This window comes from Branchiostoma floridae, chromosome 5 (assembly GCF_000003815.2).
Source record: "Branchiostoma floridae strain S238N-H82 chromosome 5, Bfl_VNyyK, whole genome shotgun sequence".
Classification (NCBI taxonomy): domain Eukaryota; kingdom Metazoa; phylum Chordata; class Leptocardii; order Amphioxiformes; family Branchiostomatidae; genus Branchiostoma; species Branchiostoma floridae.
In genome coordinates, this window is record NC_049983.1 from 18,723,965 (window position 1) to 18,738,196 (window position 14,232).

Consider the following 14,232-nt stretch of genomic DNA (forward strand, 5'->3'; position numbering starts at 1 on the left):
ACTAGGAATAATGGGAGATGTGTAGGTTGTTGGTAGTCTGTATCCCATAATGCTCTCCAACAGGTGTGTTGTGTATAGTCACAGAATCTGATCGTTTTGACAGGTCAAATTTTAGGAACATGTATGGAAAAAGGTGTCTTTTCATGCAGAAAGGTCAACCGATTTATAAATGTTTTCGGTTTGCCTTTTCATTCAAAATAAGTTATTCTTATACCTCTTTTAGCTGGAAAAACCCTTCAACATCTTTGTTCACAGCTCTGGTGATAAAAGTGGATTTAGACATATTAAAACTGCATACTGTTGACAGGGTGGCCTGACTAGCAAGTCAGGCCACCCTGTTTTATTTCTTATCCTTACCCATATAAAAAAAGAGACTTCAACAATTCAACAAAACTTGATATTTATTTTCTAACCATGTTGTTCGCTTATTTTTTACCATTACATTTCTCATCAAGTAAGAAAACACTCTAATTGTTACGAGATCTGGGGATACTAGGGACAATATGGAACATCTGGTTGAGAATGATAGGAGTTAATGACTAGCCTGGTATCCAGACATTTCACAGCTGCAGACTTTGTCCTTACAAGAGAAAGGACTATAGAATCGTCAGCTATTACATGTCTGGATACTAGGCTAGTGAATGACAGAAGGAAACAGTTTGCCACCTTGCAGGTAATTGGCAAGAAGAAAACAGTTCCCATCCTGGGGGCAAGGCAGATTAACATGACATGGGTGGGGTGTGGGAAAACATGTAGGTAAAATACATGGCCCTTCCAGCAAAACTCAGCCAACTAGAGAGATGCATATCAGCGGAGGGTAAGTGGGGTTATGGAGGTGTCATGTCCCCTGGCTGACCCCTGTAGCCGCCGCTCCTTAGATGTTGATGACTCGACTCAGCTTCTGGACTCTGTTCAGCAGCAGATCTCCCTTCTTGATGGTCTCCTGTAGCCAGAAAGAAAAGACAAGAGACTCAGCGAGGACCTGACTGATAAATGGGCTGACAAAGGCCGTCCCCGCCATAAATAAGTCAACATCACGGCAGGTTGACAGCCTCTGGGGGCATGCCGGGGAGGGTTCGTCCCGCCGATGCTTTTGTCTGCACAAATGCCACGCATTGTTCGCTGACATTTTTCTGCTGTGCCCCTTCTGTATGTATCTACTGTTTCGTAATTAATTCGGACTTCTGACAGAAAAAAGGGGGATGTGCAGAACTTAAACCCTCACGCAGTTAATACATTAAGAAGAAAGGCACAGGAGACAAATAAACGGAGAAGACTTGTGTCACCAGTGAGTCAGCTGGCAAGTATGTATGATATATGAGACCTACCTGGTACTGCCAATTCTTGCTGTCAGGCCTGAAACAAAGACAAGAAAAATCACTCATCAGTCAAAGTTGAACGAACGCCAAGCAGCACCTATCATCAAGAAAAACTTATGTTCCCATTAGGGCACTAAAACTTAAGTGGGAAACAATCCGACCAGCCCGCAAGTTGACGTTAAAAGTGTCTCCTGATAAAGTGTGATTTAAGGGGCAATAAAATATGTGCTTGTTGTCATTTGTCCTTCAGTCGCTGAGAAGATCACAATTATCACAATTTCTAAGCAGGTGGGCTCCTAAAGAGACATGTGTGAGGCTCCTAAGGTGTTAAGTCTCCCGCTGAGTCGTGTCTTGGAATGGAAAGTTGACGGGGTTCCACGGAAGTTGTCTCACAAGTTCTTAAAAACTTCCAGCCTCCAGCCGTGAAACAAGCGGGAGTAGAATTAGAATAACAAGAAGATTGCAGGGGAAATTGTTTCTGCCCAAGATAAGAACGTGTTTACAAGGGACTAATTGGCTGTATCATTGTGGGCAACACAGGTGGAACAGACTGTTCCCAGCCGCCTTGGGGACTTTTGCACGCATAAGTGCTGGACAATTACGGCAGATCCAGGCCTGATAACCATCGCTGACCTCTCATGGCGAGGCCCCCGCGCATCCTAAACCGTCCATTGGTGATGAGCCACCAGTAGACATTGGAGCGGGCCCACAGCCTGCACCTGCCCCTTCATGTATATCAATGCTGCACCTTGTGCCTTTATCATTATGATCACAGAGCAGACCCCACCGAAACATCAATCACACTAACAGGCCACGCTTCCCTCCCCGCGCAACAACATGGTGATTTTCACGGCTCACATAAAGGGGGAGATTATTACATGATGGGCGACGCACTCAGCCCGCCGTGCTGGGTGATTATTTAGTAAATGGACCATGATGGGAGGGCGGTGATACCTGTTGTTGATTGCAGGGATAGGAGCGGGGTTTTATTGCCCTCCTCACTCGCAGAGAATCTAAAAACGTCTTTTCGAGAAGCACAAACACGATCTGGCCTGGAGGTGTAGAAACACTTTGAGCAATCCCTCGTCTCTTTACGGCTCTGCATTTTTGTCAGAAAGGAAGAGGACACTTTGAGTCTGACCGTGAAAATGCTATCACAGAGCTGCTCGGTTGGACGCTAGGAGATATCTAGCAGACAAACTTTATTAAGATTGTCCTGTTTTTCACACTTCAAATGATGCTCACCGTCTTAGATCAGGTCTCAGCAATATTGTGGAGCAAAGAGTCTCAAAGGACAAATCTTATTTGAGTTGAACATTTCAGTTTAACATTGTGTATATGCCTTTGTTGGATCATTTTGGCAGAAATCTAAAAAAAGGTAAAGGATAGGAGAATTACCAACTATGTCTATGGACCCTAATTTTTTCAGGACAACATTTTTCCTTGCCCTAGGCAAAGATTTTCAACACAATCCAAATCTTTTCTTCTTTGTTTATTTTTGTGTGTTATATAATTTCAGTCTGATTATGTAATTAACTTTGCCAATGAACAATAGAAGCTATGGAAGATCAAATAGCATGATAATTGAGGAGTTTTTCACACCTCTCAGTCCTTTGCAGATGAAGACAACTAGACTTGCACCAACCAAGGCAGTCAGCAGTTTCTCTCCACTCAATTTGTACATGTTTTCCGTAGGATTTACATAACTGTAATCTTCAGACTACCAAGGGCACTGTCCTACCTTCCACCTAACTCAAGTCGTATTATTGACAAGGTATGAAAGAAAGCTCCCAGGGAAGCTGCCGTGTTAATGAGAGAACGTACGCACGTTCCCAAGGAGGACCCTTCAAAGTGACAGTCTACCTTCAACATCTGTTTATAGCGTTTTTAATCAACACTACTGATTTGTATTATACTCAAATATGGTCTCCTAAACGAGGGAAAATCAAAGCAAGAATTAAATGAAATGAAGTGAAAAGAAACCTATCAAACATGGAAGGATTAATTGATACAAAATGACAACCTTCATAAAGTGCCTTCAGAAATAAACCTGTATGTCTCAGTAGTAAACCATGTACTAAGTATTCTGTTAACAAACACCACGAGTATAGGACCTGCTTCACTCCTAAGTCAACCTTACTTAGGAGTGAAGAAAAGAAAGAACAAAAAACAGTCATGCCTTCAAATACCAGAGTTACCAACCTAGGATTGATGTGTTCAAAAATTCGTACTTTCCCAGAACTATCGTAGAGTGGAACTTGTTATCACCAAGTACAGTAGGGGCATCTTCTCTCGGTAGTTTTAAAGAACGCTTGCAGATAGATGTGCAAAAGTTAGGGGTAACGAGTCGTTCGGTGTAATATAACCAGCTGCTGCTGCGCCGCGTGCGTGCGAAGCTGGTGTGTTACGCCGAACGGCGGTTATACCAGCTATTAGATACAGATACAGACTGGTGGACGTACCAACGGATAAGTATCTAATACCAGCAAAAAAAAAAAAGAAAGAACCTTGAGATTACATTAGACAAACCAAGAACAAACCATTTGAAAAAGTCCCTTATTCTTATACCAAGCTACAACAGCATAAAATCAGTTACCACTGGGCAAGGCTCTCTCCAGTTTAAAATTATTCCCATGTTGTTGATTTTTCTTGTTCAAGCTGCCATAAATAAATACATTTTCATCAGTTACATGTCATGTCAGATTTTCTGGACGGGGACAGGTTGAATTTTTTTCCTCATGTGATGTTAAAGTGGTCATTATACTTGCGATTTGCCAGACAACGATGAAGCTGCTTATAACTAGAAGCTGAAGTTGTGATAACATTTGTACATGAACCTATTGACAAAGGTTAGCTCACGCCCTGCCAGACTTATCTAGTGACTCATGGTAGAACTGACAGAGTCTTCGCTCATAGTCATACGTGGCTCAATTATGACATCTGGGTGGCCTAACTGCAATCTCAGAGGCCCCCCTGGCTACATGGTCCTGCTTAGTCTTGAGCTGTTAAGACGTTGGAGATCGTGACCAATCTTGGAATTACGTGATCCCTGTCTTGTTGGGGGAACTGTTTGTGTGTAACTGTTATGGTACTTACCCCAATACCAAACACAGTGTGTGAGTGTACTGCTTATTCCTTATTATTGGCAGCATCATTCTTGGACCACATTGGTGCAACTTTGCTCATGGTCTTTTTCTTGCCAATAATTTTGGTTGAACCATGCATGATTACAAGGCTGAATCAAGTGTGCACTACACCTACCGGTATTGTAAGATTTTAAAAGTATAAAGAGTTAATCTCTTCTTCTTCTTGAATCCTCATAATTTTCCATGGTCCCTTAGCTGGCATGCAGTACATCCCACACAACAACAGTTCAACATAGGCAGCATGACTCCAGGTACACTAAGAGGATCATCACTACCATTCAGAATGTACCAAAGAATCACTGCTCTCTGTGAGGTGGAAGGTCCAGATTCCACAGGGTAACAGATCTATCAGACAAAAGTCTATCAGACGAAAGTCTGTTGGTTTCAGGTACAGTGAAACTTGCCCCAGAAGACCACTGAAGGCATTGATAAAGTCTGGTCTATGTGGGTGGATGGTTTCTATAGATGGGATTCTTAACATCTAAGGTCACATTGGCCAGGTGGTCCACATGTAGCCACTCGTACATGTTTGACTATAATTTGCTACTAACACTCAGAAAACAGCGGCTAAGCCATCTGTTGTCGCCCCTCCATCAAATGTACACAAATCAAAGCTTCTCGAATCTTGCTACAATTCCTTTAGACAAGGTAGCAATTTCCTTATCTCTGCCATTGTTCAAAACCATGTCTAATGATACCTTACCGTTACCCATCTCTTACCTGCTACAGGTGGGCAATGGACTAAGTGGCAGTTCTCTTGAGGGAGCCACTTTGCAAAGGAGTAACACCTTAAGTTATAACATACTTATGATATGACTGTATGCCTGAGGGCCTACCATAAAGACCATGAGAGAATGCATTACCATCAATGAGGATAACAAACTGTCCAAACATTCTTTCATGATGGTGTTTAACTTTTACTACCCTGTAATGTTTCATGTACCAAAGCTTGATAAAAGAGAGGGTGATTTGAAATATACCATTTCACAAAGCTAGCAGTCAGTGCTATATCCTGTCTTCTACATTTTCCAACCTTTTCATATTCCACTTCTTACTTAAAGTCATTTCTAACATGCAATGTTATGCTGATTTCCCAAGCATATTTATACTATGTAGGTAATGTAGCTGCTAACGTAATATTGTATACAATGTTTCTTCTTTAATTCAGCCCATTCATTAATTCACAATAAAGATAAACTCAGATACTTCAAAAACCACGGGGGTACCTATCCCTAAGACACTTTGGACAAATGAAATAATGGTGTTAGCTGAAAAGGTATGACTGTCAAATGATTATACTATTTGGAAGTACAATAGTAATTGCTTTTCTGACATTGGACAGCTGCTGCTTTACACAGCAGATATTGTAACAACACCAAAGCGTAAACCAGTCAAAACTCCTGAGTGTAAAGCTAGAACACAGACTCCCCAAGACTTTGTGACATACAGGTAAACCACCACAGTGAATAGTCTGGTCAGACTACGTGGAAGTTTCACTTTCATTTTGCCACAATTAGAACACAATGTTAGAGACTCTAAACACCTGAGACAGACACTCCAAATGATAATGAATGCAAGCACGATTAAACCGCCGTAAAAGTTTAAAGGGGAATATCACAGAAGGGGTTAATGGTCTGAAGCAAATGTGGTAAGAGGAGTGTTCCGGGTGATACAATACTAACCCAGCCATTGGTGGGACAATGGGCACATGTTCAGCAGCTGGTTCTCTATAGACTATGGGCATTTAATGAAGCACATGGACTGCACATGTTGAAGGTTTCAGCTCCTTTTTTTTGGTTTATACATGTGTAATACTTACTGCATGTTTGTTGTCAAATTTCATCCTTAATAATATATCCCTTCCACCAGAGGCTGCGACTGCTGAGCAAACGTTGGGTGACCAAGCTTTGACAAATTTCATAGACATTCATCGATAAAGAACAAATTTGTACATTTTGTCTGTTTTGTTGTCTTTTGAGTCATACTTTTACAAATGTATATCACGTTACAATTACTGTTGCCATCCAAGGTAAAGGGGGCGTAGGGATGTTATACAAAACAACATGTGCAATACCTTTTGGTAGCCACAGCGCGAACAATATGATACAATGTACAAAGATATGCAGTGTTTTGAGTGAAGATCTGACAAGGATAACAGCGTTCAACCTGCCATTTTTCCACGGCTGGTTGCATGCTGTGTAAGAACAGGGTATGCAAATGTGTGTGGTGGTATTCTGTGCCATGTCAAGGCATTTCTCTATAAGTGCTCTCGCGAAGTTTTCCAAAATTACCTTTATTGTGTAATGTCAACACCTGCTTTTAACCCTAATCCCATCCACATTATCACACCTGAAGTAACAACACATTTAAGCTACACGTCGACAGACGCCTCTTATAATTAGCCCAGTAATAATATGGTCTCCAGGTTATAAATAAACCATCCATTCGGTTTCCATTTGCAAGGCGCTGAGTCTCCTTCACACAACATCACCAGAAGGAAATCTAAACTTTTCAAAAATGTTTCTTTGCTTACACTGTTGACTGTTACTGTTGCTAGTGTTAGCCTGGGTGACAGACATGTTGGGCCAGTTATCCCTGAACACACATGGATAGGACTGGTAACTAGACTACTTCAGTGTGAATCTTTTTAACACAATATCACTGGTAGGAAATCAAAACTTTTGGAAAAATCAGTGTTTGTTTGCTAACTCTGTTCACTGTTACTTATTGCCTGGGTAACAGACATGTTGGGGCTGTTTTCTTGTACACACATGGATAGGACTGGTAACTAGACTACTTCAGTGTGAATCTCTTTAACACAATATGATATATAGGCAATCAAAATCTTTGGAAAAATTCAGTGTCTGTTTGCTAACTTGATCACTGTTACTTATTGCCTGGGTAACAGACATGTTGGGGCTGTTTTCTTGAACACACATGGATAGGACTGGTTCCTACTACTAGTACTTCATCTCTTGAATCTCTTTAACACAATATCGAACTATCACTGGTAGTGGTAGGAAATAAAAACTTTTGAAAAAAAATCAGTGTCTGTTTGCTAACTCTGTTCACTGTTACTTATTGCCTGGGTAACAGACGCGTTGGGGCTGTTTTCTTGAACACACTACTGGACTACTATACTTTGATCTTAGCTAGTAGTTTCCCAAATGACCCATAGATGTTCTTACTTTTCCAATCCACAATAGATTCTACTTAACCTTTGTTGAAGTATTGTAAATGTCTTTTTTGGGACTTCTTTTTGCAGTAGAAGGGGAAGAAGGTTTTCCTGTTTGCCTGTTTGCCAAGTTGGGGGTTGAGACAGTTCTGCAGTGCAGTAGTGATACACTGGAGACACATACCCACGGTTTCCTGGGTTTACAGTGGAGAGGCCACTGCATAAACTTGGAGAGTAAACACACGAACACACGAACTAGTGATGTTACATTGCTAACAAGGAGCACCATGGCACATGGGGTACATTATGTTCTTGACTGAATTATTACTATTTCTTTAATTCCGTATATAGTTTCATCAGGTTGGTAGATCAATTGAACAAAGTCTTCTTCGTTACACAACCTTCTTGAATTCGATACTAATAGCATTTGTTTCATTTTGTGCTGATGAAAGCGACGGATGGTCGCCAATGCATTTACGGAGGAATTAAAGAAGGCTGTATAACGAAGAAGACTTTGTTCTATTTCTTTTATTATTTGAGGTACATGTATCATTCTTTGTATTCCATTATTTGTTTTGTAGATGGATGGTTCAGTGTCTGTAACTTATTTCTTTTGATTTATCAATAAAATGTTTTTTTTAAACACAAGAAGCTTTGAGAATACTCCTTTCTATGGACTATATGCAGGGAAACATTTGTTTTTGTCAGCAATGATAGACATGCAGTATTAACTAACAAGAAACTACACTGTGGTTGTGATACAAAGAGAAGTGAAAATGGGGTGCCTGAAAGAAGAGGACATGTGTACCTGTTTGTCTCAACGATGCCCCCTACTTTGTCTATCTTGCAGTGCAGGCGACCAGCTGCTATGAATCGGGACAGCTCCCTGGAACAAACAAAAGAGGTTTAACGTAATCAAATACACGATTTCTGATAAGCTTTCCAGCACAAGTAAAGATTTTCTTGCACAACCAAAGATGATGGCAGCTAAGATATTACCATAGCTGATTGTCAACTGTTGTATATAGATTGGTGAAATCTAAAGAAAAATAACATCATGGCATGGAAAAAAAATAGAAAGGAAAGGTACAAACATTAGTGTAATTAATCATTAGCCTTAAAAACAAACTAATTATTAGCCTTTAAAACTTCTTAAAAATCTTTTAATCTTTTCAGCACCCATGGAGTGAAACATGTACTAGCCTGGTCCTAACCTCTGGTCGGTGATGCATGTATGTAAAAGTGAGAACAACAGAACACTTAGGGTTTAAATTACTGAGAGCACAGATCGTACTTACTGGTCTACAAAGTCCACAGTCACGCCGAACGCCGTCGCCATGTACTGTAGGGTTAGGCTGCGGTAGGACTCCAGCAGCTGGGAGTACGCCAGGATTCGCATCTCGCGCACGTAGTACCGGTAGTGCAGGTGCATCCAACGGTCAATCTTGATCTTCTCTTCCACCCAGCCTGAGGAGGGAGGGGGGCGAAAAAAGCTGACTCTCATACAATTCACAGAACTGACAAATAAACTGGTGGATATACCCACTGATAAGTCTATAATACCAGCCCAAAAAAGAACAAGGAAAAGTCATGCCTTCAAAGTACCAAAGTTTGCAACCTAGGATTTCAAAGGTGTCCAAAAATTAATTTTTCACCAGAACTATTGTAGAGTGGAATTTGTTATCACTAAGCACTGAATCATGCAGCAATTCTCACTATTATGTATTTTGTACCATGTATGTGTAAAATGTATGTGTATAGACTTATTAGGACTTAGAAATGATGCAAACTGTAACTCTCATATTTTGTCTGACCCTTACCTCTTCCCTCATGACCTCAATGAAATGCCAGTTTGAGCTCTCATGAATAAACAGAGGTTCAAACATCTAAGATGTATAAGTATCTTACCTAAAGCCTTGAAGAAGCTGGCGTAGTGACAGTCGTACAGAGAGAAGAGGTATTCTCTCAGCTGTGGCAGACCGTGGAGCACCTCTAAGATCTCCGCACCTTTGATCACCTAAAAAACAAGAAGACGTCATTGAACATAATGCATAATTTAAATTTCATATACAGTAGGCTGCTATCAGACTTGCAAGTTGTATGTATGCATACACTGTAAGCATTATTTGTTAAGCATTATTTGTTTATGATTTACACTGTTACTAACTGTTAGTCATGATGTATTTCATTCTATTCTGAGCTACTGCAATAGAACCTATTGACATCATTTCTCACCTTCTCTCTCAGCTGAGGCCTGTCCAGTGCGATCATGCTGATCATGACTGTGTAGGTGACAAACTCCTTGTACCTTGTACAACTACAACACCACTTAATATTACTTCCAGAACCATTTCTCACCTTTTCTCTCAGCTGAGGCCTGTCCAGTGCGATCATACTGATCATGACTGTGTAGGTGACAAACTCCTTGTACCCCATCAGCTCGTAGGATGTGAAGGTGGACACCGTATCCAGGAACAGTCCGGCTGCCTTCTTGAAGTCTCGGATGGACATGCAGTACAGGCCCTGGTACACCTTCAGCCGGTTTCTCCGGTCCCAGTCTCCACCCTGCTCAATCAGACTGGAGAAAATAATTTTATTTGATAAATCTAATTAAGCTCTAGCCACTGAAGAAGCTGTACATAGCAAAACTTGTTTGGCCGACAGGCTGAATAAAAGTCCAAAACTTGAACTATGTGGCTCCAGTAGCTTGAGGGATGAATCTACTCTATTATAGACTGGATAAAATAAGATACTGTAAATTCCTTTTCTGTTTGCTGGGATTTACAAGTGGAAATAAGTTTTCGGCGGCATTCAAAAGCCTATGGTAAAGATTTCTGCAGCAGTAGCAATGCTATTAGGAACATATTCACAGTGATACGAGTTCACATTGAAGACTAAAAGAGGTCACTGTAAAAACAAAGGAGAAACCTCCCTCAAACGTACATCCCTCTTAAACTATCAAAGGTTTTACGTAAATACATGAAGTTCATGTTATGGTTGCTATGTCTGAATAACTTCACTTGATAACCCTTCTGCATTCAGATGTTATACCAGTAGAACATGAGACCCAAAACCTTTGTATTCCCAACACCTGGCCACAAACCAAATATCAATGTAATTCATCAAGAGGTTCTTGACTTCTTCTGTTGACATCATGCTGACATTATGCTGACCAAATCCGGAAACACAGACACACACAGACACACACACACACGCACAGACACACACACACAGACACACACAAAAAAAACAATATCTCCATTTCTCCATTTTCATGGAGATAACACACACACACACACAAAACATAGATTTTGTGTACAGAATCCCAAAAAGAGGAGAGTGCTGACCTTTTGGCCTTGTCTATATTCCTAGTGATGAGGTCGTGGTCCATGTAGAACAGACCGATGCGGATCTGGTAGAAGATGACGTCCAGCCGATTCCCCATGCCGACCGTCTTCTCAAACGTCTTACGGAATACTGTCAGGCAGTTCTCCTGCTCGAGGAAAGTGTGCATGTTAAGACAAAACTGATGGGCTCTTTATGAGATTAGTTGTGGTCAAAAATGCCCCCTTGCATTTGTTAGAGGTACTGCAGCTACAAGGTTTGCTGTTACTGATGAAGTCTTCATCATACCAACCTATTCAGATGTACAAACACATCTAGGACCCAGCAACGCAAGACCCTGAATTATAAACAAGATCAGTCTCATACAGCAGTGACTTTTGGTATAATTTCCTATAAAATTACAAAATAATAAAGTAATTTATTAAAGATAACAACAGTAATTGTCTATAGAGCCACAACCAGGGCTCTAGACAGCTCTTTTTTTTTCCAGCATCCCAAATTCCTTAGACACCAAAATCCTAAAATGAAGTATGTTTTCTGCCATTGTGTACAAATGTCCATGATTGTTCAACATTTATTCAGATTTTGATATTCTAATATCTTTTCCAGGCAGGCATCCAGGCTATGGAATGCAGGCTTTTACTCATTTTTTTTAGCAGGCATGGGTCATGGGCTCATCTGGACATGCTTTTCTAAAAATAACAAGAAGACTGCGTCTTACAGTATTTTTGCCCCTCAGGACACCTTAGAATGCACCATTTTAACTTAAACTTATCAAATCCTCTGCACCATGGAAGGTGGATGCCTCCGGGCCCCCCTACAATAGTAGTAACTTATCACGACTCACCAATAAATTTGGACTCCCTATAATAAAATGCTAGCTAAAAGCCTGATGGAATCATTTAAAATTTTTCTGCCATGTGCACTGGCGAGAGTCCTGGCCAGAACCTGGCCACAGTCATAAGTCTCACCTTGTCCCCAATCTTACACAGGTACTCGGCCTTGGCCAACAGGGCGTCCTTGATCTCCGACTCCCCCAGGTTGGCCTCGGCATCCGCCAGCACGTCGTCCAGTCTCTTCAGCTCCTGTTCGTTGGCCTGCTTCATCCTGCTGTGCAGGGCGGTGTCCACCGTCCAGCCCAGCTCCTCACACGTCTCCTGGTAGAACGGTGCCATGTCTGGAGGAGGAGGAAAATATTTTCTTACATTACAAGGTCAATGTAACAGTGGACTGTGGAGTTCAAGCGCTGCCTGCCAAACTGACCACGCCAAAAGATCTGAGCTTGTGGTTTGCACGTTGGATTTGTGATCCTGCTGCCCGGGTTTGACGCGGGTTCAAATCCCGGGAGTCGGGATGTTGTTTCTTTCTGTTCTACTTGCTTGCTTGCTTGGTTGTTTCACTGGTTCCAATGCCGACCCTGTGAGTAAGAGGCTAGAGTAGAGGTGTGCCACACAGGATATCGAACTCGGAGATTTAAGGACAAATCTTGAAAAGAAAAGGGGGAGTAGTGTAACAGTGAAGTTCAAGCGCTGCCAAACTGACCACACCAACAGCTCTGAGCTTTTGCACTTGTGGTTTGCACGTAGGAGTTGTGATCCGGCTGCCTGGGTTCGACATGGGTAAGTCGGAAGTCGGGATATTGTTTCTTTCTGTTCTACTCGCCCCTCTGGTTGTTTCATCAAAGCCAAGAATTACATGGTCTATGGAGAGACTACTCAAGAAGGGGGTCACCCGAGGCGTGATGGAGCAAGGGTCTATCTACGTGGAATGAGCAAATTAATTGTAACCCAACTAAAGATGGGAGTTCTGAGTACTAAAGCCATTTTTGGACATGCTAGAGGGAGGAAGACCTTGGTGGCTTCCTGAGTCATTCCTTTAACTTCAAGAGAAGAAGAAGAAGAAATAATGGATGAATAGGAAGCAATGAATGCTTTCCATACCAAATAACATGCTCAGTCTTCCCTCTCGAACAATTGTGTTTGACTTTTAATTTATGTTTTTCTGTTACAAACATGTGACAAGTCAAAATGCCTTGGTACACAAATTAACAACATTATTTCTGTCCGCAGTTAATCTTAAGCACTTATACGGCAAGCAAACTGGCAAACGCAGGGGTACCTTGTGATAAAGAGACATAAACTGCAATCTATCCATCGTATTTTCGTACATGACTAAACAAAACAGAAGATGCCCCCCTCCCCACACCAGTAGTCCGACGTTCTTTAGCCCACTGACTTACTGTTTTCGATGATGGCGTCCACAAGCTGCTTCTTAACAGCTTTGTCATTCTTGTGTTCTTCCAGGGAAAGGTAAAATTTCCACTGAGAAAGATCAAGGTTGGGGTTTTTAGGCAAACCCTCTTCTTCTAAATTTTCGACAGGCATGATTTTTGCTGTGTACTCAAACTCTCGCACAAACTCTCGCGAGAATACACGCAAGTTCGCGGATATTGCATTGCAATATGAGTCTCCTCAACAGAGGGCGCTATTACACTATAATTTCCTCTATTAAACGTGCCGCTATGCTGGCATGGCTAGTAAATACTAATATGCAAATCAGGACCTAACTTCTCTTCTGAAAGCGTCTCGCCACAGTCAAGTTATTTGCAGTGCGTGTACTTTACCTATCTATGTTCAATGTAATGGTTTTAATTTTCAGAGTAGAATTAGACTCTAACCGTTAGGCCCCCTTTCCACTAGGACGGCGATCGTGCTGCGCTCTCACTGCGACCTAAATAACATATGTGAAACCTTCGCTTTCACACTGGGTATATCATACGAAATGTAAAAGTGTGATTGAGAAGACAACAAAACACACAAAGTGTAACAAGATTCGTTTATTTTCCATACAATTCGTTGAACGATGTGTCAAATTGTAGGTCGCAGAGAGAGCGCGGCGAGAGCGCCGTCCTAGTGGAAAGGGGGTATAACCAGGCTTCGTGGATCGGTGGTCTTATTGTAGAAATTGGACAAATAGAATCTATAGTACGCTAGGGGAGTTAGCCGGCCAGAAGAGTACGTTTCCTCACCACGGTGGTGAGGATAATGAATGAATGACCTTTATTGTACATTTGTGCTCAAACAAGCTAAGTACAGGTCGTAGCGCTAGTGATAAGGTACAATTTTGACAAAAAAAAGGTATCCGATCATCTCTACATATGCTAATACATTCAAGTATGTACAAGTTCAACTTCTTCTCGCTTCTTAAAACAGTTATAAACATAAGGACAAATGGAATCAATAATACA

The 14,232-nt window shown here is 41.4% G+C and overlaps 1 protein-coding gene across 1 annotated transcript; it reads right to left on the reverse strand.

Moving 5' to 3' along the window:
• Positions 1-387: 387 nt before the first annotated feature.
• On the reverse strand, positions 388-13,419 carry LOC118415790 (26S proteasome non-ATPase regulatory subunit 6-like). The gene is made up of 9 exons (XM_035820613.1): positions 13,225-13,419; positions 11,957-12,162; positions 10,988-11,133; positions 9,999-10,218; positions 9,549-9,657; positions 8,939-9,107; positions 8,449-8,526; positions 1,329-1,356; positions 388-943 (listed from the first exon to the last, which is right to left on the reverse strand). Exons 1-9 carry the CDS (start codon positions 13,367-13,369, stop codon positions 875-877), a joined length of 1,170 nt encoding a protein of 389 aa, XP_035676506.1. The 5' UTR covers positions 13,370-13,419; the 3' UTR covers positions 388-874.
• Positions 13,420-14,232: the final 813 nt, after the last annotated feature.